General features: G+C 65.5%; 4 protein-coding genes across 4 annotated transcripts; 2 read left to right on the forward strand and 2 right to left on the reverse strand.

Annotated features, from left to right (window-relative positions):
• Positions 1 to 2,293: 2,293 nt before the first annotated feature.
• On the forward strand, positions 2,294 to 3,100 carry EMIHUDRAFT_198128 (thioredoxin; the record flags this gene model as incomplete). The annotated part of the gene is made up of 3 exons (XM_005761968.1): positions 2,294 to 2,452; positions 2,695 to 2,898; positions 2,978 to 3,100. The coding sequence occupies 3 exons, from the start codon at positions 2,294 to 2,296 to the stop codon at positions 3,098 to 3,100; spliced, it is 486 nt and encodes a 161-aa protein (XP_005762025.1).
• An 11,102-nt stretch (positions 3,101 to 14,202) lies between these two features.
• On the reverse strand, positions 14,203 to 15,155 carry EMIHUDRAFT_350694 (hypothetical protein; the record flags this gene model as incomplete). The annotated part of the gene is made up of 3 exons (XM_005761969.1): positions 14,936 to 15,155; positions 14,763 to 14,802; positions 14,203 to 14,686 (listed from the first exon to the last, which is right to left on the reverse strand). A coding segment is annotated over exon 3 (203 nt), but the record flags the coding sequence as incomplete, so codon positions are not given.
• A 748-nt stretch (positions 15,156 to 15,903) lies between these two features.
• Positions 15,904 to 16,464, forward strand: EMIHUDRAFT_198133 (hypothetical protein; the record flags this gene model as incomplete). Its single annotated transcript, XM_005761970.1, has 2 exons — positions 15,904 to 16,084; positions 16,244 to 16,464. The coding sequence occupies 2 exons, from the start codon at positions 15,904 to 15,906 to the stop codon at positions 16,462 to 16,464; spliced, it is 402 nt and encodes a 133-aa protein (XP_005762027.1).
• Positions 16,465 to 16,703: 239 nt separating this feature from the next.
• On the reverse strand, positions 16,704 to 22,945 carry EMIHUDRAFT_198134 (regulator of telomere elongation helicase; the record flags this gene model as incomplete). Its single annotated transcript, XM_005761971.1, has 17 exons — positions 16,704 to 17,347; positions 17,756 to 17,999; positions 18,068 to 18,181; positions 18,272 to 18,442; positions 18,508 to 18,594; positions 18,664 to 18,842; positions 19,025 to 19,156; positions 19,222 to 19,582; positions 19,813 to 20,044; positions 20,228 to 20,337; positions 20,428 to 20,457; positions 20,547 to 20,621; positions 20,784 to 21,452; positions 21,626 to 21,731; positions 21,761 to 21,991; positions 22,060 to 22,496; positions 22,583 to 22,945. The coding sequence occupies 17 exons, from the start codon at positions 22,943 to 22,945 to the stop codon at positions 16,704 to 16,706; spliced, it is 4,185 nt and encodes a 1,394-aa protein (XP_005762028.1).
• Between the last annotated feature and the right edge of the window lie 3,434 nt (positions 22,946 to 26,379).

Below are 26,379 nucleotides of genomic sequence, written 5' to 3' on the forward strand. Positions count from 1 at the left end.
ACAACTGGGATGCCAGTTGTGAGGAACGGTAGAATCCAGCCTCTCAGCTCACCACCTCGCCTTCTCTGTTGCTCTCCAGGCCCAGGCCCATCCGTAGCAAGCCTGAGGTGTCTGAAACCACACTTATCTTGGGTCTTCAAGCCCACATTGGCTCGTGATGCCACGGAGAGGGCTCGAGATTGTCCCCGGTAGACCCCATCCGAGGCGATTGCGAGGGCTTTCCGGAGGTCATCATCGGCGCCAACGACCGCGATACGTCCCGTCCCGCAGCCCTCATGCACCAGAGTCATGGGTACAGTCATAATATGTAGGCCTTCTCTCCCACAGTTTTGAGCAATAGCCGCAAACAACGCTTTTTGGCACTTGCATCTCTCTCGTGTGAACACGCACACCGGCCATGCCGACGAAGCGGCTTCCCAGCTCGCCAGCTCGCCTTCTCTGTCGCTCTCCTGGCCCAGGCCCATCAGGATCAAGCCTGGGCTGTCCCAGACCGTCCTTACTTTGGGTGATGAAGCTCACTCTGGCTCATACCACGGCTCTTGCAGCCTCACACACGCCTGTTTCACCCACAGACACCGCCGGCACGCACTCCCAGTTCACACATGCTCAAGCACAGCCCCACCAAAGCACAGCCCTGCTCAGAATGGGCAAGGACCACCACTTGGCGACCCAGGTAGCCTCTGGCTCGCCACTGCACTCGGCTCCTCTGCAGCGGTCTCGGGCTCTCCCCACGACAGCACGCCCCCGACGGCAGCTTTGACGTCCATCTGGTGAACCTGCTGTGGCCATAGCCGCCCCTCGCATGCAGCTCGCACCAGGGCTCGACACCGGGCCCTCTCATCCCGGTCGTGGCGGCGTGTGTGAAGGATGCGCGGCCGAGCCGCTGGCTGGCGCCGCTTGAACGTCCGAGATGGCCGCAGCACAGGCCACGCGTCGCGCCGCCGGCCAAGCCCAGCCTCTCGGCGGACCCCGGCCGTGCCAGAGGCAGCCCAGGTGGCGCGTGGAGCCGCGGCTCGGCGCTGGGAGCGCGCACGGACAAATGTGAGACGAAGTGATATAGGGCGCTGTGCGGCACATTTCCATCATCCATCAAGTCGAAACTCTCATGCCGACAATCTCGGCTCCGAGTGACTCTCGGTTCGAAACGTCACCGTGGTCTAGTGGTATGATGCTCGCCTGCCACGCGGGCGACCCGGATTCGATTTCCGGCGGTGACATTTTTGTGTTCTTCGTGTAGTGTTGGGTGGTAGGTGGGTGTAGGTTGCCAGGGCGGTGACAGTTTTGTGGTCTTTCGTGTTTGGTTGGGAGGGAGGTGGGGGAGTAGGTTGCCAGGCCAGGGCGGAGGCACTCGAGGACGCCACCGTCACCACCGCCACCGCAGAAGCCGCGTCCACTTCGAGGTGCAGCACGCACGGGCGCGACTCGGCCGAGGCGACGGCCGCTCTTGCCGACCTCGAGGCGGCTGAGGCGGCGGAGGAGCGCGCCCATGCGCCTGTCAACTTCCCGAAGAACGAGGCGTGCTCCAAGAACAGCACTCACCAGAACACGAAGCCGGAGAACGCGACCATCTCGAATGACAAGGAGAACTTCTACAACACGATCGCCCAGGCGCTCACCCTGACCTCCTTCCACCCCTCCACCAAAAATTGTGAGGTATATGAGTTGCCAGATTTGTGCCTCTTCACATGAACGCAGCGATTGCTCACCAGTGCCTACTCGGCATCGAGTGACTCTGGGCTCGAAACGTCACCGTGGTCTAGTGGCATGATGCTCGCCTGCCACGCGGGCGACCCGGATTCGATTTCCGGCGGTGACATTTTGTGTTTGGAGGAGAGATTTTCAATACCAAACAACTCTAACTCACTCATTTTGTTTGGGGCCTGGAGCCCTGTTCACGCGCGCTTGTTTTTGTTTTTGTATTGGGGGGGGGGGGGGGGGATGTGGTGTGCGTGTGTGTGTGTGGCTCGGTTGGTTCTTGCTCTTCGGTTGGGAGAGAGAGAGATTTTTAAAGACCAACAAGAAATCACGACCCCAGTGATCTTCTCTCTCTCGGTTGGTGTGTGGTGTTGGTTGGGGGTGCTGTGGTAGACTGTAGAGATGGCGAGCGACCGCGCGACGGCGATGGTGGCGGCTGCGGCTGCGGCTACTGCTGCTCTGCGCTGTCGCTGCGGTGCCATACTCGGCCGCGCCGCCGGGAAACAAAAGAAAACGCGTGTCCGCTGCGCTCCACCTTTCCGCCCCCCGCCGCCTGTTGTTCGCCCGAACAAATCTCCGCCTCTCCGAGCACGCTCCGATGCCGCTCATCTGCATCGGCCCCGTCTGCGTCCCGATCAGCGCGCTGCTGCCGATTCTCGCGTACCTCGCGCGGCCGGTCTGGAGGCGGCTTCCGCCCCCGACGCAGCAGGCCATCCTCGCGTACTGGAAGGCGTTTGCAGAGTGGACGCAGGCAAACGTGTGGGACCGCATCGGCTGGAAGGCCGCGCCCAAGAGGAGTGCGCCGCCGCCGAGCGGAGCGGCCGGCGGGGCCGCTGAGCTGGCGGAGGGTTTGCGCGCCAAGCGAGGCGGCGTCGTCGCCATGCTCAGCGAGGACGACTGGGACGCAGCCATGGCGCTGTCGGCGGAGGCGTGCGCGACGGGCCGGCCCGGCGGCACATGCGCGCGCGGCGGCCGGATCAGCGGCGGCCCTTTTCGCAGGTGCCGGTCGTGGTCGACTTCACCGCCACGTGGTGCGGCCCGTGCCAGAGGATCAAGCCCTTCTTCGAGGAGCTGGCGGCGGCGCACAAGGGGGCGCTCTTCGTAAAGGTTGACGTCGACGAGCTCGAGTCTGTCTCGCAGGCCGCCGAGGTGCTCGCGATGCCGACCTTCCAGGTGTATCGCGAGGGCCGGCGCGTCGACACCGTGCAAGGCGCGGCCACTGACGCGCGCCGCCTGCGCGCGCCGCCCCCTCCTCAGACGCCCCCCGCGCCCCGCGGAAGAGCTAGCCTCCCGACGCGGTGGTGTCGAAGCCACCCTCGAGTCTCTGAGCAGCCGGCCCTCGCCGATGATAGGCGCGCGAATGGAAGCGCTCAAGGCGATGGTCGAGTCTGCGGTCGGAGCGTGACGACGGCCGGAGGAGCAACCGGAGCCAGTGTCGATCGATGGGGCTCCAAGGGCTGCGGCGCCTGTCTACACTGTTACACGATCAGGGGTGTACTACTCACCCGGCTATGGGCTGTGCGTGCGCCGCTTCGCCGGCTCGCCGGGGCACGCTCTGAGGCGAGAACTGAGGGGATTCTGGTCGTGTCTGTCCCCGTTTGCCGCATCTCGGAGCCCGCAGTCGGAGACTCAGTGCTCAGAGTCAGACGGCGTCGGTCCGCGCGTCGCGCCACGTTTTCAAGTGAGACTATTTTCGTATTTTTGTGTGTGTTAAAAAGTATTTTGGCAGTAGCGACTTTGGTGTGGAAAGCCGTACCTGTGTGAGCTGCGTGTTAGTGCCACAGTGCGCGCCAGTCCCGTGCCCAGTGAGTTGTAGAGAGACTTTTGTTGTAAAATTTAAGAAAAATCTCTCACACTCTCATGCTACTGGGCTCGGCCGTACCTGCAGGCGCTGTGCGCTCGTCGCTGAGCGTCGCCGCGCCCGCGGCCCGCGCGATACCGATAGAAGCTCTGTGCGGCGCTCGCCGACACAGGCAGCCCGCTCGGGCGTCGCGCAGGTTGATAAGAGACAAGTAGCGCGCATCGCATACAGTTAGGTTAAGAGAGACTCGCGAGAGGGGGGAGACGCAACGAGGGGATAACGACGACAGTCGACATGGACCTCCGCAGAGACGTGTGTGTGTGTGTGTGTGTGTGTGCGTGTGTGTGTGTGTCGTACTCACTCACTCACTCCGCACTCACTCATGCAGAGACGGGGATCGTGGCGAGACACGCGGGAGCTGGGGGAGACGCAACGAGGGGATAACGACGACACAATCGACATGGACCTCCAACTCCCGTGCACCTCGACTTCTCTATTGCATGGTGGAGATGTTCATGTCGCCGAGCAAAGGTTAACGATATGCCCCGCATTGTCTGCGATGCACATGCCAGTGTTCTTGTCCTCCATAAATGGCAAGCAGCACGGAGGATTTCCAGTGACAGTCGTGACGAAATCGCTGGTCCTTGCGTACTTGATGCCACAGCTGTCTGTTATCTTCCATTGGAACCCCCACGCACACGTGTTTGCGGGCTGTGTAAACTTGATTGTTGTGCTGATTGACTGTGTTTTGCTCCACGAACTCGACATGGTCATCGAGAGTCCTTGCTTCGTCTCCGCTGACAACTCAACCGAGCCGTCAATGCCCTCTACTATACCAGAGGCAGCGACCTTCGAGCTCACAGAAGACGACCACTCGTCGGTGCGCGACCATGAAGAGCTCGTGGACACCGTCACCCCAGTGGTCTGCGAGACCTCCTTCGGCACACTCGTGCATCCGAGGGGCACGTAGGACCCCTCCACAGCCAGGATTGTCTTACACGTGTCGCAGCATGCGCGGATGTAGCTGCAGGCAAAGCATGCCACACCGCAGTCTTGAACGCCGCTATCGTCGCCCCAGCGCACCAGGTTGCCCTTGCATTTGGCTTGGAACTTGTCCCTGTCACCCTTCCAGCCATGCCACGACGATAGCACGCAGTCCGTTGCCTCCAGAGGGGCCTCGCACGACCAGCCTCCGGACCCCCCGTGCAACGCCTGCGCCGCGTCTGAATGGGGGGCAAAGGTGACCTGCCGATCTCCCGGTGCGACGAAGTCGGTGAATGCGCTCGCGAATGCGATGACACTAATTGAGAACAGCGCCCGCATATGCAACGTCGGAGGGAACGGAAGCACCTGCCGTTCAAAAAGGGAGGCGGCTGAGGCGGCGCATGTGCAATGGGCGGGGGGTCGGCGGGGGGTCGGCGGGCGTGCTGGCGGGCGGGCGGCGGCGGGCGCGGGTGTGTAGGCGGCGGGGCGGCGCGTGCTCGCACGCCGGGCGTCTTGGGGGCACCTCGCCCTTTCGCGAAGATGTTATATATTAATGTCCGCAAGTGCGCATTCAAGTCGTCGGCCACCCGCCCGTCCCCGTTGACCACCCGACGCCTACAAGCCGGCGACCAGCGCGACGAATGATGCCGGCCCGCCCGAGGACCACACGCTCGCGCCGGACCGCCGGCGACCAGGCGCGTGGTGCCGCGCCAAACCTCGGCTCTTGTCTGCGAGCGCGCTGCCCTGGGGGGGTTCCCGGCCCGTTCGCACACCGCGCGCGCCACGCCGGCGCTCACGTGTGCACTGATATAGTTCCTCACCATCCACCAAGAGCTGACCACGACAGCGGTCGCCCTCATCCAGGCACCCGCCCTCGGCCGCGGCGGCGCCCTGACGTACCCGAGGCGGCCGCGGCCCAAGGGATGGTGCGCCGGCGTCGAGCTCTCCGCGCCCCGCACGGCCGTCGGTATCAATGAGTACTTGCACGCGTTGTCGCACCGCGAACACGGCGCCGTCAGGCGCGCCTAGCAAGAGCAGCCGCACATTTTCGCCGCCGCCCGACGCCCGAGCCGCGCCGCAGGGCAGGCGGGCGCATCGGCGCCTCCCGCTGGGAGCTCGAGCCCGACGCCGCGGACCCGCCGCTCTCCGTCCTTGTCGTCAAGATGCACCAGCAGTTTGAGAGCCCCGCCTCCGTTGTCGCCACGGTGCGCCGCATCTGGAAGCCAACTTTTGACGCGATGGCGACGCCCTTCTCGGCGGTGTGCGGCGCGTACGCGACGCTCGAGGACGACGTCCTCACGCGTGCTGTCATTCCTCCGGGCGCCATCGTCTACGCCAACCCCGCGTACGCGCCTCAGGATATGGCCAACGGCGCGGCGGGTCTCGAGGTGCACCTCCGCAAGCTGGTCGAGGTGGACGTGCGCGCGCGGGGCTGCACTCTGGTCGCGCTGCTCCCTATCCTGTCGCACACGCGGTGGTACGAGAGCCTCGTTGGCGAGGGTGCGCACGAGGTCCACTACATACGCGGCGGCCTCGTCTTCCCCAACCCGTTCACTGACGTCAACCAGCGCAAGAAGGGGTACCTCTGGGAGTGCCGCTCCTACGCCCTCTGCGTGTGGCGCCCAGGAGCGCCGCCGCCGCAGCCCAGGCAGGCGTGGCTCACTCTCGATGCTGTGGGTGAGGAGTGCGTGCAGCTCCGCATTTGCCGCGAGTGCGGCCGTGTGCGTGTCCTCCCGCGCTGGGCGGACGGGTCGAGCGCGGCGCTCAGCCCACAGAGCTTTGTGTGTGGTGCCTCGCCGGACCTCAAATTCAATTCGTGCGCGGTGCCCGAGTTTGTGCTCGAGGGGCGGCGCTGATTTTTGTAGTTAAGCATGTGTGACTCTGTACTAGTTTAGAGGCCCTCGGGAAGCACATCCGCTTCATCGTCCGACTCGGCGGCCGTGCGGCAGTCCGGGCAGAACCAGTCGTCCGTACCGGACGGGACCACGCCGCCAACACAGGAGGTGTGGAACCAGCGAGCGCACGGTCCGTCGCACCCTATCCACTCCGTCTCCTGCGCCGCCTGTGTCGCCTGCCGGCGCCTCTTCCCGCCACGCCCCATCGCTCTCGCCGCCGCCGCACAAGCTTCCGCCTCCTTCCCGCTGCACACGCTGCGGTCCACAGACGCGTCGTTGACGGTGTCCGCCTTTGCGACGCGCCGGAAGCAGCGAGCACACTCTGTCGTCACCGCCTCGGGAGGGTCCTCCTGCCCGCACGCGCCGCACAAGAACACCTCCTCGTCCTCCTCCTCGGCGCCTGCCTCCTCTCCCTCCCCCGCCTCCTCCTCTCCCTCCTCTTCCTCCTCCTCCTCGGCGCTCGCGGCGCCTCCCTCCTCCCCGGCGTGTGCCGCGGCCGCCGCAGCCGCCGTGGACGTCTCCGCCGCCGTCGTCGTCTCCGCCGCCGTCGACGTCTCCGCCGCCGTCGACTCGGCGCCGCCTGCAAGCTCCGACGCAACAGCGAGCCGCAGCCGCTCGAGCAGCGTGGGGAACCATTTTCTTTTTTGTGCCGTTTTCTCGGCGTCGCGGTCGCTCGCACGCGCTAGCAGCTGGCCCGAGACGATGGCCTTGGCTCCCTTCTTGTCCGTCGTCTCGAGGGTAGCCAGCCCCGACAGGTCGACACCGTACTGCTCCTGCAGCTCCTGCGCAGAAATGAGCGAGGCGGCGGTGACGCACTGGCGCTTGGCGCCGCCGCCCCCTCGCCCAAGCCTCGGCAGCCGCTCCGGCGCCTCGACCTTGACCGCCGCGTTGTACACCGAGACGGGAAGCTTGTCGTTGATCGCGATGATGATGTCGGGCATGGCCGTGCTGGCCTCGGGGGTTCGCGCGAGAGCCCACTGCAGCAGCCGCGCCTCGCAGAGCTGGATGACTTTCAGCAAGTTCTTCTGGGTGCGCACCGGCTGGCCTGCCTGCCCGACCGGCGGGACCACCGCCTCGGTGGCGGTAGTAATCTGCGCCCACGTGTACTGGCCATACTCGAGCGCCGCGTTGACCGTCGCGTTGTTTGCGTCAAAGCGAGGGTTCAATTTCGCCTTGATGTTCGGGGAGCGGCGGTGGATGTACCAAACACGGTGGAGCCTCATCACAGCCTCGAGATCGAGCTTGTACACCTCGGTTCCGCTCGGCTCGTGCGTCGCAGCGACGACGAGTGGCGACAGCGAGCAGACGTACGAGGCGATCGCGACTGCCAGGTCCAGCCCTACTTCCTCGTTGACGCCGTGAATACCCGGCGACGTGTCGCCCCCTAGGAGCGTCATCGCGGCAGCAACGTACGCGCAGCGCAGGCGCCGCGCCGCCGCCTCGGTCCGCACGAGTGGCGCAGCACCTCCAGGGATCGCCTTGACCAGCTCGTGGTTCTCAGAGATGCGCTGGACCATCTCGTTCATCGACCAATACTCCACGTTGGTCGGCATCGAGCGGTCCACCTTGGCGCAGAAGAGCGTGCCGAGGGGGGTAGTGCGAGGTGTCTCTGTGAAGAGGAGGGCCGGCAAGGCAAGCAGAGACTCCGCTCGAAAGTCAATGTCGTCGATGAGAGCGAGGTAGTTGCCGCCCTTATCGGCCACCTCGAGCCCGCGCCGCAGCTCCTCGTCCTCGCCCTCGGTGTTTGGCGACCGATCCGCCGCCACCTCGATCTTCACACTGTCGTCGTCGCGGGCGTGCTTGATCGTGACCAGTCGCATCGGGTCGCTGCGGAGGACGCCGTGGAGGTGCAGCACCTTGCCCGCCGGCACTATCTGCCGCCAAGGCTCAGGGAAGCGAGCAGCGCCGTCCGCTCCGACCTCGAGCATGTCGGAGAGAGCGTTGTGCGCAGCGGCGCGGCCGCCGCAGAGCTTGTCCATCATGCTCGCGCCGAGGCGCGTGGAGGGTTTGAGCTGGCCGATGTTGAAGTCCGACTCGTCGAGGACGCCGCCGTTGGCTTGCAGCCGATCGCGCAGCTCCGGCTCGAGCTTGGGCCACCTTTGCAGCAGCCGACCCATCGCGGTCGGCCACTTGAACGGGTTCAGGTCGCCGATCACGTCAAAGAGGTAGAATACCTCCTCAAATCCGCCGTAGAAGAGGGGCGTCACCTTGGCGTTCAGGCCACGCGTCCACGCGCGCATCCCGGTGTGCTCGCCGTCGCGCGGCAGGTCGTCAGCGAGACGCCGCATGTCGGAGAGGGCGTCCACGCCCGCCGCGACGAGCTCCACCTCGGTGCCGTTCGAGCTGATGAGCACGTTGCGCCGCAGACCCTTGCGGACGGGCATGTTCAAGGTCGCGCCGGTCCCTAGCCGCCACGGAGCAAAGCCGTCGCCGGCGATGCGGAGCAGCGCCTTCCACGCCACCGCCTTGGCCGAGTTGGTGTGGAGCTGCCAAAACTCGATCGACGGGTCAAAGGGCCACTGCTCGGGCGAGGAGATGTCCCACGAGCCGTGGCGCACGCCGGCTTTGTTCAGGCGAGCGTTCAGCTGCTCCGCCCGCTTGCGCTCGGCGGCGGTCCCGCGCTGCTTCCTCACCGCTGCTGGGCCGATCACGACGCGAGACTCGTTGACCAGCTTCTGCAGCGGCATGTCTGCATCACAGCCGCCGTACCCGAGCGAGCCGTGAAGGAAACGGTTGCTCGCGTACCTCCGCACCATCTCTCCCGTCTTGCGGCCGTGCGCCACCACGTCGGTGTTTACGAGGTCAGTCGGCGGCTGCGAGAACACGTTCGTCAGCGGCTTTGCGCCTGTCGAGGCCTCGGTCACCGGCACCGCCGTTGGCGCCGGCGCCGGCGCCGCCGCGGTCGCCGCCGCCCCCGCCGCCTCCTCCAGCTCACTCTTGACGACAGGGAGCAGGTGCTCACGCAGCGCACGGTAGAGGGCAGCGGCGATGCTCGGCTGCGTCTGCAGCTGCCGCTCGCGCTCTCGCTGCTTGCGCCGCTCGACCGCAGCCTCGCCGTCCACCTGCTTCAGAGCTGCTTCCCGGACGCTGTCCACCGCCTCCATTCGCGCCTGCACCAGGATTCAGGGTGGTGGTGGTGGGTAGGGTGTGTGTGTGGGGGGGGGGGGGGGGGGCTCACCTGCTTGCGCACCGCTGCCTCCTCGCAGAAACTTGCCCCTAGCGCCCCCTTGAGGCCTCCCACAGCAAAGTTCTCCACGCACTCGTCGTTGGTGAAGCGCGAGCCGCCGATAGTCACCCAAATGTTGTAGGCCCAGCGAGCAAATTCGGCCTCGGGCAGCGAGTAGAGCTCTCGCAGCTCGCGACCGAAGCAGTCCACGTAGTTTGGGTGGCGCCCGCTCAGCAGGAGAGCACGCAGCCCCGTCTTGAGGGCGGCGAGGAAGAGCGGCCACGCCTGCTCCGGCCGCAGGCGACCGGAATCGTCGCGCCCTCGTCCGGCCTGCAGGAGGTGCACCGCCGGCTCGAGCAGGTTGAGCATCACCCAGTCGTACAGCTTCAAGTGTGCCGAGGCGAGCACCTGCTCCATCGACGAATATGGAATAATTAATTACCAATCTGGAATAAAAGAAAACAATGAATTAATTAATAATATATCACCTGCTGCACCGCAGTGAGGGAGGGGGCAAAGGTGCCGTTGGTGAGGTCGGTGCGAAAGGCGGTCCATGCGACGAGCATGTGCTCGAGGATCAGATGCGTCGTCAGCCAGAAGCCGGACTTGATCTCGACGATCGCGCTGAGGATGGGCTGGAAACCCGGCACAGCAAGGACGAGCCAGTCTGCGAGCCAGGGGGCAACCTGGAAGGCGGTCCGTCCGAGGATAGCAGCCGAGTGCGACACGCCGAGGCGGAACTGCTCCTTGATCAGGGCTGCCAGCTCGAGGGCCACGCCTCGCAGCTGCGCCTGCAAGTCTGCCTCCGCCTCCGCCTCCGGGGAGGTGCCGCTGGCCTGAGCGCGCAACTGCTCCAGATGCCGCTCCTTTTGCACCCGCTCCGCAACCAGCTGGCGCCGCGCCTGCTCGCGCTCTGCATGCGCGTGGTTGTGCTCCTGCTGGTCAGCGGACCAATTGAGGGCGTGGGAGGCAAGCGGCACAGGGCCGGCCCCCTGAGCCTCCGCCGACGCGGCGGCGTCATTGAGCATCAACCGCATCTTGCTCATGAGCGTCCTCGTGCCGATTGCCGTGGCTGCAGACTCGCACGTCAGTGGCGCGTGCACCATGTCGTCCGGGCTCTTGCCGTCGAAGGTGGCGTCCGGGATCTTCAACCGTCGGCTCCGCTGCTTCTTCCGCTTCTTGGCCGTCCCCTCACCAGGCGGAACGTAGTTGGCGTCCTCGCCCTCGTCCTCGTCCTCCTAATGATCAATGATGAGAATTAATTATGAATTAATTATTAATTAATACTATCCATTATTCATTGATTAGATAATTATTAATTCATAATCGCATTCGTGCCGGCACGTCGCCACCCGCGAGCAGCAGTTGCAGGAAGCTGGTGTCGTCCTCCTCCGCCTCGGCGGGAGCCCGCGGCACCACCTCCTTATTCAGGTTGAGCTGCTGCTTGCCCGCGGAGCTGGCGTACACCGCGTCGAGCGCGTCGAAGCGAGTCGGCGGCTCGGGCGGGCCCTCGGCGTTCCGCTTTTCGACAAGCTCGGCCCGCTCCTCAGAGCGCATCATCTGGCACCATCCGATCACGTCGCCCGTGACCGACCCAGCTCGCCCGGCATCCTCGGCGACGCGCACCCACGAGATCGCGCCCGACTCGTACACGCGCAGCATCTCGCCCTTGCTCACCCTCACGCCACGGTGCAGATCCGGGGGCGGGACGAAGTCGCAGAGCGCGGCTACTATCTTGACGTGCTCCGACTTGGTGGGAGTCCAGTCGAACTTGGCGCTCTCCCGCCGCGACGGGCGGCGCTCGCCCGGGGACGCCACGGCGGTGCCGAGCGCGGCCGCCTCCCCTGTCTCGAGTGAGTCGCAGCCGAGCGGCCGCGCAGACTCCGCGACGTGGCGCCGCCGCAGAGCGCTTGCCGCCGCGAAGCCACTCGCGGCGCCGGCGCGCAAGTCCTCCGGCAGCTCAGCCTCACGCGGGAGGCTGGTAGCCAGGGTGGCACGCCGCGAGCGAGCGTCGTCCACAGCTGACTGCTCGAGCGAGGAGAGGTTGACGTACACGAGCTCAACCGTGAGCGTCTCGTCGCTGACCGAGTGCGTGCGGAGCGCCTGACCGGCAGGCGGCCCATCGCCGCGCAGGCACGGGTAGAAGTGCGCCAGAGCCTGCAGGTCTGCACTGGGGCCCCACGGGAAGTCCGCGGGCGGCTCGCGGTCATGAGTGAGGATGCAGACCATCGCGTCGAGCCTCTGGCTGGCCTTCTGACCCTTATTCGCGTTGTCGAAGCGCGCAGTCGCCGCCCAGTAGGTGCCTAGGCGCCGGCAGCGAGCAGGGTAGGAGGCGAGGAGCACCTGCTCGAGCCAGTTGTGAGCCTGCCGCGCGTTTGGCGCGAGCTGCAGGCTGGTCAAGAGGGTGCTGAGCTCCTCGGCGCTGATGCCGATCTGCGCGAGCAGCCCGAGCGCACGCTGGATGGGGAGCAGGAACTCGCCGTCCATCGCATGGCAGGCGCTAGCCTCGCGGAACATCGCGCCGACGAAGCGGTGCCGCGCAGTCGCCTCGTTGAGCGGCTCGCCGCGCAGCTCCGCCCGCGTGGTGGTGCCGTGGGCGAGATGGAACCTCATGCGCGCCGTGAGGCGGTCTCGGAACCGCTCGAGCGAGTGCGGATCGGTCAGGTCGTGCCACGCGCTACCTTCCTGCCGAAACTCCGCAACCATCTCCTGCACGAGGCGGCGCCGCTCGACGCAGAGCGCGGCGTACGGCAACACGACCGTCGGCTCTGGTAGCACCTCGTTGAGCCAGCTCACAAACTGCCATGCGTTGAGGCCGAGGCAGTCGAGCACCGCCGTCATCACCGGCAGGAAGTACGTGGAGAGTGCTTGGCGCTGCTCCCTCGATAGCGTCACCTCGCTCGCGCGCCTCTTGGGAAGGGCGAGCTGCCACGTCCGTGCCTCCAATTCGGACGTGGGCTGGAACAGAGCCGGGTTGAGCTTTGCGAGGCGGTCGACGGACTCGCTGAAGATGGTGGTGGGCAGCGGCGCACTGGACGAAGAGGCAGCGCCACTGCCGTCTGACGAATCGACGGCGGCGGCTACGGCGGCCGTGAAGGCCCGGAGAGCGTCGTCAAACACCGGCACCGGCACCGGACCGGCACGCGCCGCCGCTGGTGGCGGTGACAGAGCTGATGCGGCGGCACTCGGCGAGGACGACTGCAAGAACGCAGCGAGATCATCGGCGTTGAGCGACTGCGCAGGCGAAGGCGCCCCGCCGACCGGCGAGGATAGCTCCAAAGCGAGAGCATCAGAGCAAGCGACGACAGAGTCAACCCACGCGGGCAAGTAGGTGAGGACCAGCGAGGCAACGTGCGGCACGAGCTTGGTGTCAACTAGATCAGCGACAGCATGACTGACGGCATGATCATCAGCAAGCGCGACGAGGAGCAGCTGCCCGATGTCCCCACCGGCCGACATCTGCTCCACCATCACCTTTGAAGCGAGCGGCGCCGCCCTCTGCAGCAGCTCCGGCACCAGCGATTGGAGAGTCTTTGAGAGCGCGGCGTGTGCGGGACACGCAGCGCAAAGTGGCGCCGCATGAAGGCACGCGAGGAGGGCGAGCCGGTCGCCGCGACGCGTCACCGCCTTCCGATCGTTGACGCTGCTCTCCCCGTTCATGTGGGTGAGCTCGGGCTCCCTCCGAGGCGCTGCAGAGTTCCTCTTCCCGCCCGGCCCCTTCACGTGCGTCTCGTGAGTCTCGCACACCTACGGCGCATGGAGTCGTGGCTACTCGTGTTGGTCCCGTCCCCACGTAGCGCAGGCCGTGTGCACAAGGGACGGCAGCGCACGTGGAGATTGAGCGCGGCGAGTGAGTAGCCATCGAGCATAGCCGGCAGAGGGATGGCGTGCTGCAGCTCGGCCTGGGGCGGGAATGACCACCAAAGGTGCGGGCTGCTGTCACTCGACGGCTTGTAGAGCTTGCACTGCCGCCGATCCGCAGCCGCGGTGCAGCTCTCGTGTAGGCAGCTGTGCTCACCGTCCACGCAGGAAGGCCTTGAGCAGGTCCAAGGCTGGTGGCATCCTCGAGTGCAAGTCGGCAGCGCGCAAAGCTTGAGGTTCAGCGTGTACTCCTGCGCACGCGTACCGATATACGGATCAGAGCGAGAGTGACGCCTAGCGTGCGAGCATGTGCGGGCGGCCGGCAGCGAGCACCTTCTTTTCGCGGTCAACCTCCACATTGACCGCCGGGCACCGCCTGCGAGGGAGCGGCGGGTCTTGATTCACTGCTCCCACGCCCTCCCACCGTCGGCCCCGGCGGCAGCGAGCTACTCCTACGGACAGATGAGGCTGGCACGCGGGAGGAGACGCAGCGCCCACCGGTCGCTGCCGCCAGCAGGACCCACATTGCTGCCACTCGACGAGGCACGCGCGCCAGCCTGCACCGGCACACAGCATGCGGCGTGAGATGATCGAGCAGCGAGCGGCCGCGTTGGGTCACACGTTCCTCTCTCCCGGCGGCGTGAGGCGTGTGTCGCCGCGGCGGGGCCACACCTGGCTGCTGCGGCGGGTGCTTCCTGAAACGGTGGCCATCGCGCGTCCCCGACGGCTCGCGGGTTCGAGCTCTTTGGTCGCGCCGGAAGGGTTGAGCCGCCCGTCATCATGGACACTCATGCGAGGCGGCGTGTATACCGCACGCGTTTACCGCACGCGACGTGTACGTGTATACACCAACTACCAAGCCAACTGCTGCAACCCTCACAACCCGTGCCGTCACATCTCACTCTTTCTCTCTCGAGACAGCGTCGTCGCGTCACAGCAGCGTGCAGCGATGTATGGGGACACACAAAAGTTCAAGTCAGATCACCGTCAGCCGCGGCGCTCACAGTAAACTGTGCGTCGGCGGCGACTCTCGCGAACGTCGGATGCCGGATGGAGCACTGGGTGGTCGCGCGCAGTGAGCAGTCTCACGCAGCGAGCACGTGTAGGCAACGTCCACCGTGGCCTCGACGGCGCCGTCGGCGCCTCGCGCACAGACCAGAGAGCCACGAATGCGGTGCCGCCGCATGGAGCGCCGCGTTTCATGTCTGGCGAGGAGGACCGGGTGCGCCGCCGCCGCCACAACTTGTGCGTGTGCAGCGCTATGCGCGTCGCGGCCAGCTGCACCTGCGCGCGTCGGGCGCGGGAGAGAGTGCGGCCGGTCACACGGCGCTCACACCACGCGCAGGAGCGACCAGCGCACCATCGTTCTCGCCCGGTGGCCACATGTAGGGGCGGTGAGCCTGTGGCGAGAGGCCGCAAAAGTGCGGGGGGGTTCCTCGAGACGGAGTGCTCCGGGAGCGGCCCAATCGGCCTCGGGCTGACCCTTGGGGTGGATCGGGGCGGCACGCCACGCGGCAGCGGGTTCCGGCGCGCCTCGGGCTGTCGCCGGCCCTCAGTTTGACGCTGCGCACCGAGGCGCTCGAACGTGCCTGCGCAAGCCATACAGCGCGCGAGAGCGCGGGAGGAGCGTGGGCAGGGCTGGCGCACATGCTGGCACACCCTGTGCCCGCTCGCGGCGGCGCCAGGAGCGAGTACGGCGGAGATACTGCTGGGTATCCATGGAGACGGCCGCCATGGAATTTATTAAATTCGAAGGCCAAAGGGCGAGGTGCCTCCGGGACGGGGAGCGAGCAAAAGACTATAGGCAAAAGAGCCCGCCCTGCAAAATTCGTGTTTAGCCGTCATCACTTAAAATCCAGGCTCGCCCGCGTTTTGCGACAACTCGGTGATGTCATAGCCGCCGAACTTCTCGCTGATTCTTTATAGGTATTGCAATATTCTCGTGTTATCGTCGCGTAGTATTCTCGTATCATTACACCATGCTCCGAGTAGTACAAATCTCGTACGACAGTACACACACACCTGACGCTTCTCGTGGCTGCTGATGGCTTGGCTGATGGCGGCTTGCGCCGTGCGGACTTGGCTGCCGGCTTGGCCCCCGCCGCCGGCCCCGCCCCGCCCCGCGCCGGCGCATGCAATGATGGGCCATCCTCATGCCCGTGCGATCTTTGTGCAGGGTTCTTTGGTTGTGGGTGTACCACGCCCCCACAACACTCAACACACGCGACACGCCCGCCCGCATGGCGCCCGGCGGCGGCGGCCGCCTCGCGGGAAAAAACACGTCCAAGTTCCTTTTCGCTCGCACGTGGTGTATCTGTGTTATAGTTGTAGGTATATTGTTGGTATAGTGCCAGTGCGCGCCAAAGAAAGAAAGAAAACGGACAACCCAAGGGAGGGATGGGAGGACGGCACCAGTGCGCGCCAGTTGGAGTCGCAGGCCCTCGGTGAATTCTTTTTCGCTCGCGAGAAGTTCCCACCCCCAACTCGCCCGCCGCGCCGCGATGCGGGGCCGCATCGTTGGGATGAGCATCATGCTGCTTCTCGCTACGGCGCTCACCGCCTCGGGGGCGGCGGACGCGGCGGCGCAGAAAGCTGTGCGGATGCGCACCAAGCGACAGCTAACACAGATCCTCTCTGACCTCGCAATTGAGGTGCCTGAAGGCGCAGACATATACGCGCTGCGTGAGATTGCACTAAAGCAGGATGCGATCCCAAAGTGGGAGTCAAAGTTCCCGGAGAAGATAAAGAGACCAACACCGACATCCGGCGGCCAGCGCAGAGGCGGGGCCGGGGCCGGGGCGGCTGGCGGTGGGCGGGGATCGCCGCCAGACAACATGGCAGAGATGCTCTTCCCAATGCTCGACAAGAACAACGACGGCAAGCTGTCGCAGCAGGAAATGTCAGAGATGGGCAAGATGGCCGGCGGTGGCTACGGTCCGCGAGAATTCGCGCACATCGACAAGAACCGCGACGGGTTTGTAGACCGGCCCGAGGCGGACAAGTTCTTTGCACAAATGGCTGCAATGATGAAGCAAAACATGCGAGGGAAAGATGAGGTCTGATTTGCCGCCTGCGCCAGAAACGCAACCGCAATGAGCGGCGCGGTGGGCTCTGGGCTCGTGCCCGGGTGGCCGCATTTTGGGGACGCGAGAGTGGCGAGCGGCACGACGTGTAAGAGAGAGTGCTAAGAGAGTCTTTGCGTGGTGCGCTGCACACATGCAAGCAAGCAGGCGGGGCTTCAGTTATGCGGCCGTGAATGAAACAGTAACAAACAGGATCATGGGAGCTAAAAACAGCTCTCTCACGTGGTGCTCTTTTCCTCTCGGTAAGCAAAGGACGCGCACGTCTGCGCCCAGCCCCCAGCATGCTCCTGGGGCAAAAAGGCGGCGAAGGAGGCTCGAAGCTTGCGGAGCGCTGGCACGCTCCAAAAGAGTGCGTGGACCTTGCCGAGAACGTGCTCGGCGTCGGCCGGAGTGCAAGCTTTGAGTTGAGAGAGCAGCGGTCCGATGGCGGTCTGAAAGTCACGGAAAGCTGCAGCACTCCCGATCAACGCCTCGGCCGACTGCATGAAGGCCTTGGCGCACGGCGGCTTCGCGAGGCGATTGATGCTCAAGCCGATCGAGGTTCCACCCCTCGAGCCGGCGTCGGTTGACATGGCAGCCGCAGCCACAGGGAGAAAGGCACTGCGGAGTGGCCCGCGAAGCTGGGGCGGCACAAACCGCAGAGTGGACTCGGCGACGGCGACGTACTCGGCCGGGCCAAAGATTGCCCGGGCTTGAGCCCTGACCGCGGCGATCCCGTCGCCGTTCGCGGCGCCGTGCGGGCCGAGCGCCTTGAGGGCGCGGAGCATCGCAATATACTCCTTGAACTCGGCCTTGGACAAGACGCTCCTGGCCATCTCGACCAGCTCCTGGGCCTTGGGCGTCGCCGCCGATTCGCTCGCGCCTGGGTGGGTGCGCGCCCGCTTGGCTGGCTCGGGGCCGCCACCACAACCAGTCGCCTGCTGGAGCCGGGGCTGCTGCAGCGTCTGCAGGGGCGGCGGCGGCGGCGGCTGCTGTTGCTGTCGCGGCTGCTGCTCATGCTTTTCCCCCTTCGGCGTCGGCAAAGCTGCCAATGCCTGCTGCTGTGGAGGAGCACGCAACGGCGCGCAACGGCTCGTTTGCCCTCTGGCCGCCTGCGACACACGCAAGAGGGCACGGCGTTGCGCTGGTGGCAAGAGGAGAGCATCGGGCGTGAACGGTGAGTGAGGACTGGGGTGTGGAAGGAATCGCCCCCCGGTGTGTGGCAGTGAGCCCCTTGGAGGGCGCTGCCGTCTGTCGCGACTCGTCGACTCTGCTCTCTGGGCACAGCCACAAGCCTGCAACACGTCCAGCAGCGGTGGCGGCGCCGGCGCCGACGCAACTGGCACGGCGGGCCGGCACTGCAGATTCTCGCGCTGGCGGGCGGGCGCCGTCGGCGCCGCCTGTGAAACTGACTGCCTCTGCGCCACCGCCTCGGCGAGCCGCCTCTGCTCGGGGGTGGGGCCGTCGGGAGTCGCCTCTCGGTAGAACCGAGGAAGCGCCACTGCAACCTGCCCAAACTGGTCAAACACGCGCACCTACTCGCGCAACGGAGCTGTTCGCGCACCGCACCGCCGCTCGGCCGACTTGTGCGATCGAGGCGGACATGGGCGCGGAGCCAGACCGAGAGCCCCTCTCGGTACTTTGGCAGCTTGAAGCGCGACTCGAACAGCAGCACCGCGCCATAGTCGCGCACATGCCGGATGACGCGGCCGATCGCCTGGTCGCGGCAATCAGCCGTCCTCTCGGCTGTGCAACTCGGCCACATCCATCCCGGTTGCATCTCGGTATTCCTACTCGCCTGGTTCACGGCGCGCATGGCCTGCTGGTCGTACCACTCGTGCCCGCTCAGCCGGCCCGTCGAATGCCGCCTGCAAACGTCCAGGTACTCGCGCTTGAGCGCGACCTTTGGGTCGTAGACCGGAGGCAGCGGCAAGCCAGTGATCACGACCGCACGGCACGCCGAGTCAGAAAAGTCGACCTACGCAGCGGATCGCCAAGATTGGCCATTGTGTCGCCGAGATACATGCGGCCGCGTCGTGCCACTGTCGCCCCCTCAGAAAGCCGGCCGCGGCAGACGGCGAAGAGGACGGCGCCGCCCACGCCGGTCCTCTCGGCAATGGCGACGTGCTCCTTGAATCGCTCGATCACCTAGGAAGGAGGCCATGGCGCGTGTGCGGGTGCAGTCATGCCGGGTGCGACGTACTCCTCCTGCTGCTCGAGCGCCGGTGCCACCTCTGCCTGTCCGCGCGGCTCGATGATGACACGCTTGTGCTTTTCGAGCCGCTCGAGCACGGTCGGCCCTCCATCGCTCCCGCGCTTGCCCCACTGCTCGGCGGCGCCACTCAGTGCGGCCATCGAGGGGAAGAAGACGAGCACTCCTTGCGGCACAAGTCTGTGGGGGGGGGGGGGGCGTGGCGTCATCTCGGCTCATCTCGGCTCATCTCGGCAAGACTCGCCGACGGCGCACTCTGATCTCGGCCGATCTCGACTCATCTCGGCTGCTCTCGGCAAGACTCCGTGAAAGGGAGACGAGCCCTTCGCAGGGGCGTGCAATGCCCACGGTCTGGCCTATCGTGCGCGCGCCTCGCTACGTTGACGAGCGCGTTGCCCAGCTCGGCCTTGTACTGAGGCGTCTCGCGGTGCGTGAACTTCGAGGTGAGCTCGACGCCGCTCGGACCGGAGGGCACCACGCCTGCAGGAGAGGGGACGGGCTCGGTGACACGAGGTCGGGCGGACGGGCCGCGACCCCATCCGCACCGACAAGGATCTGCTTCGCGCGAATGACGTGCGGGTTCTCGAGCCGGTGCGGGAAGGGGATGCCGAGCTCCGATGCAAAGGAGCCGAGCGGCGACAGCGTGCCAGAGGTGAGCAGGACCGACCGCACTCCGCCAGCCACGAGCGCCCTCATTCCCACGCCCGGGTCCTGGCACCAGTACCCCAACATGCGCCGTGCGCCCTTGGACGCTGTCGCAGCCCCCCGCCCGGCGGCGCCAGAGAGCTCGGCCGCCTCGGTGACACACACGCGGTAGGTGGACGGCTCGGAGGCCGCGCCAAAGACGACGCGCAGCAAGTCGGCAAAGCGGCGGAGGTGGTGGGCCGAGGAGCCCCACCGGGCGGCCTACAAAGGAGAGGAGGCTCGCGAGGCGTGGGAGCGCTGCGTGAGGGGCCAGGGAAGGGCAGGAGGGGGGGAGGGGGGGTTGAGGCCCTTGGGCCCCAGTAGTGCCGTCCGTCGACGCGTGGTGTGGCACCGGCTTCAGGCGAGGCGGGTGGCTGGAGGTTGCTCGGCGTTCACCCTCTGCAGGCGGTCTCTCTGCTCCACATGGCCAGTGTGGGAGAGCAGGCCTGCACGAGCTTCTTGCCCGCGTCGTCGCACATGGCAATGACCGCGTCGCTCGTCTCGGCGGTGATGTTTAGCGGCGCGAGCAGCGCGTGCAGCGCGAGGCCGTCGCCCGTGTAGCGAGGCGACCCCCCCTGAGGAGCGGGCCGCAGCGGCAAGCCAGCGATCGCCACCTCCATGTCGAGGACGAGCTGCCTCATGCTTAGCCACGCGCCGGCCTCGCCCTCCTCCGGAGCCGTGCACCTGGAAGTGTCTCGGAAGTGTCTCGGAAGTGTCTCGGAAGTGTCTCGGAAGTGTCTCGCGAGCCGACAGATGTGGATGGGGAAGGGGGTGCCGATCCGAGAACGTGGAGGAGCGGATCGCCGGCACGCAGCGCGGTGGGTGGTGGTGGGCGAGGGGCCAGGAAACGTCTCGAACTGTCCGCACCCCTCCTCGCCGTCGGCGTCCGCAGCGCCGGAAGAGGCGAGCGAGATGACGCGGTCAATCTCCTTGACGGCGCCGGCGAAGTCGCTCGGCCCGAGGTCGAAGGATGCTGCCTTGAGGTGGGGGAGCTTTGGGGGGTGAAAGGAAACGGCGGGGCGGGGGGGCGGGGCGGGGCGGGGGGGGGGGGGGGGGGCTCCGAGCACCTCGGCACACGCCTTCTCGACGTTGTGCGCCTGTCATTTGGGATGCGAGGGGTGCGTCAGAGGTTGAGGTTGAGGTGCCGGCGGGGTTGGAGGTGGCGCGCCTCGTCAAAGACGAGCACGTCGTGCGCGACGGAGATGTTGAGTGCGCGGCGCATGGCGGGGTCAACGAGGTAGTTGTACGGCATGAAGAGCACCTGCGCAGACGCGTGGGTGGTTGTACTAGGAAGCCACGGCGCGGTGTGGACTGGAGCCCTCCGGCTGTGAGCCGGGAGCTCTCGCACCAAAAGCCAGAGGCGGCTCGCCACACCCCGGCGAGTAGTGTGTGACTGCTCTGCGGCATCTCGGGTCCTATCCACCTCGGACTGCGTCTGCAGCTCCCGCGCGAAGTGGAAGGGGCACAGCCGCTCGCTCGAGGCGCTTTGCACAAAATCTTCGATGTCGGGCAGCTCCCGCGCCGCCGCTGGCTTGCTCCGCTCCGGGTGCGGCACTTGCGCCGTGCGTGCGGGTCCCTTGCGCCGCTGCAGCTCGTTGTGGAATGAGCAGGCTTGCGCGGCAACCAACGCCTGGCAGCAGCTCACCTGCTCGACGCCCGTCTTGCCCCGGACGTCGGGATGCACACACATCTGCTCGCGCGAGCCGAGGACGCACACCGTCGGCCGGTGGACCGTCATCCGCAGCTGGCGCACGACCTGCTTGAGCTGCGAGTGCGTGCGGGACATGTAGATGATGCGAGGCAGCCGGCCGGTACCGCCTGCTGCGCCCTGATCAGCCCACGCGGTCACGGGCCGGTGCTGAGCGGCCGTCGAGGTGCTTGCCTCGCGCTCAGTCTGCCGGCGCCACCCGAGTGCCGCGCACAGCAGGCAGAGGGTCTTCCCGGTGCCGGTCGGGCTCTCGAGGAGCGCGTGCTCTCCGCGCTGGAGTGCGAGCACTACCTTCTCCATGTACAGCAGCTGGACATCGTACGCTTCGAACGGGAACTCAACCGCGACGCCGGCGACGGTGTAGACCGGCATGTCCACCGCCGACTGGTGAACCAGTGCGTTATGTGAGCAGGAAGGCGCGAGCGATTTTAAGAAAAACGCGGGATCGTGAAGGCTGTAGCTACGTGAGACCGCGCGAGTCGCCGCGACCCACATCCCGTGCACTAGGACATGCACGGGCAGAGGTGCGCCAAACGCTTCTACGGTGGCCTACGCACCTCGAGGGCCTCCGCCTGCCTCCGCCGCAGCGGCATATCGTTCTGATAGTAGTTGGTGTTGTCACAGCCGCGGGCAAGAGCCTGCTGGAACTCGTACATGTGCAGCCTACTATGGGCGTTGCCGTGTCGCGGTACCAGCCGCCCGCGGTGGCGCGCGAAGCGCGTGGCTGTGGCCGCCAGAAGTTCGCAGAGTACTTGACGCCCTTGGTGACGGTGCACGCCTCATGGTATGTCCGATCCTCGGTCTGCATCGGGTCGTCGGACGAGACCGACGGCCAGAAGATCGCCGCGCCGCGCCTCGGGGCGACGGAGATGTTGAGGCGCGTGAAGCGAGTCTCGCCGCCCTCCTCGACGTCGGAGAGGTACCTAGCTCACGCCTCCGGGCAGTCGGTGGGTGCCGGCCATCGCAAGAGACACGGCCTGGCCAGGCGTACATGAAGAACGTGTACAGGCGCGGCCCCCAAGCCGAATGTCGCGGCGAGTTTTGGTCGTGGTGCTCGCGGTAGAACTGGCCCGGCTCGTACTTTAGCAGCTGCAAGTGCTCCGCGTACTCCCACGGCACGCGAGTCACATTTGAGATGCGCTGGCGCACGGCCTGCACCACTGGGTCGGAGAGGCATGACCGCACATTGCACCACGAAGTCGAGGAGGTGCGGACCGGCGTCACCCCGTCTCCTGCGAGGGAGCGCTCAAAGCTGTGCCCACCCTTCTCCAGGAGGACGTCAACCTCTTCTGGCGATAGGAAATTCTCGAAGAGGAGCACCCAGGGCTTCGTGTGGAGGACGCGAGGCCGGAACTGCGGGTATCGCTCAAGGGCCTCACGGAAGACGGAGTCAACCGTGCCGGGCACGGCGGCGGGAGACATGCTCGCCTGAAAAGCAGGGTGCATACGTCAAGACCGAGGCCAGGCAGACGTCAAGACCGAGGCCCGAATGCGAGGTGTGTCGGGCAGCTCACCTCACGCCGGCACTCCTTCTTGTAGTTCACCCCGCACACTCCGCACGCAAACGGGCACGTCTGCAGCATGAAGTCAGTGTTGGCGCTGCACTCGCCCTGCTCGGCCCACGCCCTGCAGCTGTCGTGCTTGTTGTGACACGCCTCAGACTCGCAGCTCGCACAGGAGGCGCGGCAGCCCGTCAACATGAACCCCGGGTTGTTTTGACACTCCCCCTGTCGCGCCCACCTCGCACAATCCACCTCGCTGTCCGTACAGCCAGAGAAGTCGCGGAGCAGACCCGTGGCTGCCTCGAGCCGGCGCGCGGCGCTTTCGAGCCGTCCAAAGCTCTGTGCCGCGAGTGGGCTGAGGAGCGCATTAGGCATTAGATCGAAGCTTCGGCGGCGGCAGCGGCGGGGCGCTGGCACACAGCAACTGGGAACGCTGCGCCTGTGTGGCCCCGCGCTTTCTTTTTTATCTAGGAACTTCGTGAACGACAGCGAGTTCATTTATTAAAGCGAGGGTGTGAGAGACAGGAGGTCTTAAGAATTCGACAAAAATTCGACAAAAATCTCTCAAAAATCTCTCAGAATTCGTCCACCCCCGGGGGAGAAATTGCGGAATGATTTTCTCAGTGGAGTGGGGGCGCAGCTTGTCCTGGGGCCTGGCGTGTGTCGTCCCTCTGCACAGTTTAAAGACCGCGCCAACAATCGTAAAACGCCGACGGAAGCCGTGCGTTTTGGCACCTCCCCCCGCCAATTTAGCCAGCCACATGGTGAACAAGCTGCTGCGGAAGGGGAAGGTGATACTGCATTTGAAGACCGGGCAGCATGTCGCTGTCGTGAAGAGCTGCGGCACGCCGGTGTGCCTTCAGGGCCCCATCGTTGCAACCGTCGGGTCCGATGAGCTCTGGGCGCCGATGGTCAAATTCTCCGCCGGCGAGTTCTCGTACCTTGATTCGGTGTCGGTGGACGGCACGACGAAGCGCATAAAGGGCTCCGCAGAGAGTCCGACGACGAGGTGCGCCAGGGCGCATGAGTGCGGTCGGCTCGCCGGCTGTGTGACTGCTCGTCCCTCCCCGCGCGCGCCAGATATGCATTGGCGAATGGGCAATGCCTGTTCACGGGCGACGTGCTGTCGCTTTGCGAAACGTACGTGCTCAAGACGGTCTACGATTCTATCCTCGTCCAGTCCGCGAGCGGCCCAAAGTACGTCACGGGACCGAAGATGTGCGCCCTAAGCCCGAGATGACGCCTAAAAGTATCATCTTTGCTGAGCGCGCATCCTAGGCACGGCCGCAAGCCCCTGCAAGTTCGCCTCATACCCCCCAAAAGGTATGTTCCGGAAACCGGAGAGGTGGTCGAGACATTTTGCTGGACCAATCCAGTGACGCAAGAGCCTGGCGCCTTCGAGTTCGTCTACATCTCGACGTTTGAGCAGTCGATGCGGCTCCGGATTGTCGATTTGGTCGACATGTTCAGCTCCGTCGACGTCGACATCGTCGCCATCTTCAAGGTGGCCAACGAAGCGCAGCAGTGTCACACCATCCGTTTCGACCCCCTTCCTCAATAACCAATTTGCGGGCATCACGCCATCCCCCTCCCAACGTAGATCGACATGGAGAAGTTCAAGACCAGCGTCCCCGCGGATCCCATCAAGGACATGCTCTCTGTGCTGCGAATGGACCTCACGTACTGGCTCCAGGACGGTAACACCTTCAGCAAGACAAAGAAGCTACCCGCCAGCGCGTGGTGAGACGGCCCTGGACCGGTCCGCGGCGTGCTCGAAGCAAGCCCCAGACCGGGTCCTCTTCCCATCTTTAGGACCAGGCTCAAGGCGTGGGGTGCCTCGGTTGGCATCGCCATCAAGACGATCGTGCTTCTCCATCCGATCTGTGTGTCGCAGCGGCCAAGATCCCCCATCGAGGCGCTTCAGGCGACAGTTGACTCAGAGCAGCAGCGTGACGCTCTCTCCGGCCCCACTCCCCCCCCTCCCCCGCCACCGCCTCAGCTCGAGGTCCTCAACATGAAGCTGAAGATCGAACAGGAGCTACAATATGTGATCGCCATGCAGGCTCATCTCCTCTCCAGAGCGTGCCACTCACCATCAGTTCCTCAGCCCTGGCCCACCGCTCCCGGCAGGAGGTCATTCTCGCGGGCGTCCACGCGCAGACGCGAAACACTGTCGTCACGATGGAGAACATGCTCGCAATCGAGGTGCTTGGATGTGCCGCGTGCGATGCTCGCGCACCTCCCCGACCATGCCTCCCTGACACGCGCCACACAGGTGGACGCGATGGGCCACCTAGCTGGAGCTGGACAGGAGGGGACCCTGTTCGCTCGAACCTATGACCACTTTGTGGGGGGGTGCTGCTGTGCGTTGGTGCGACAGACAGACGGCACTCTCGTCACCGCCCTCTGAGCTGACGCGCCCCTCTCTTCTCGTGAGAAACCTGCCCTCAAAAGCATAGGCTCTCTCTGGAACTATGTCGACTTGGGCGGCAGCGTTGATGTCACCGGCGATGTCGTCAACCCGGACGCGCCTGGCGAGACCGGGGCAGGGGGGGCAAGCTTTAAATCCAGCGGGTATGTTGGCCCAGCGCTGGCAGCGGCATGAGCGGCGAGACGCGGTCGACGCAGTGGATCGTAGCCCCTTCCAGGCATGGTTACATCTGCGACAGGTCGTCTCGAGGACCTGGGCAGCGCTTCCTGCAGCCGCGCGCCTCTCGTTCACGCACGAACGCCAATGCTTGCACTATCACGCACTGCACTTACGCACGCACGCACGCACTTGCACACACGCACACGTACACGTACATGCACACGCAAACGCACACACGCACACAACAAATCGCTCCCCACCAAGACTTTGCACCCTCTCGCCTAGAGGTGTGTAGCGGTGTAGAGGTTTTGGTGCAGGGCTTTATTTATGTGCGCACAGAAAAATGCCACCGCTCGTTAAGAGTTGGACAGCGGTGGAACATCGGCGAGACATTGTTGTACTTGTGCGTAGGGTGGACTCTGCGGCGATCTCTGCGGCGGGAGAGACCGGAGCCGCGCAGAAGTCTGGGCTAGAGATCCACGCGGCGATTCTCAGGTGCCACGAGATACCGGATATACTTGGTGGCAAAAGGTGCCTCCTCGCACCAAATTCCCCTCTATCCAAAAAGCGCGTTCGAACCCCTTCTTCTCCTCCACAACCCCTTTCAGGCATCAAGGGCCGCAGGGGCCGCTCCGTCGACGTCCGCCGCCGCCGCCACGCTAGCATCCTTTCTCTGGTCAGCCTGCCGGAGTCCCAGGCGTGGCCAGAGTGAGGGCACGGCGCAGCAAGCTGTGAGCTGCGCCAAGGCGGAGCACAGGGACCCCGTCGGTGAGACGGGTGTACCGCCCAGCTGGGTCAGCAGCAGGCGCAGGCTGATCTTGCGGTGGACTGGCGACGAGTACAGCGGCACCGCCAGCTCGTCGAAGAGCTTGTACGGCGGCCGCTGCAGCTCCCGCGGAGTTTGGTCCAGGAAGCGGCCGAACGGGCAGCCGCCGTGCGCTGGATCTTGCGCGTGCGCCATCACGACGGGGACGTCGGAATCGAGCGCCCGCTTGACGGCAGCCGCAACCTCGCCGTGCTCGTCGAGGAACGCATCGACGTTGAGGTGGAGCAGGAAGGCGACGCGCGAGGCGCTGCCGTTCGAGATGCCCGCCGCCGTTCCTGCCGTCAGAGAGCCCTCTGGTATCTCGACGGCGGCGGCCGTGATGTGGCTCGGGGTGGGCGCGTCGGCAGCGGCGGCCGTCGCGAGCGTTTTCGCGAGGTCGCGGGCCCCCGTGTT

Source organism: Emiliania huxleyi (assembly GCF_000372725.1).
Source record: "Emiliania huxleyi CCMP1516 unplaced genomic scaffold EMIHUscaffold_7, whole genome shotgun sequence".
NCBI lineage: Eukaryota > Haptophyta > Isochrysidales > Noelaerhabdaceae > Emiliania > Emiliania huxleyi.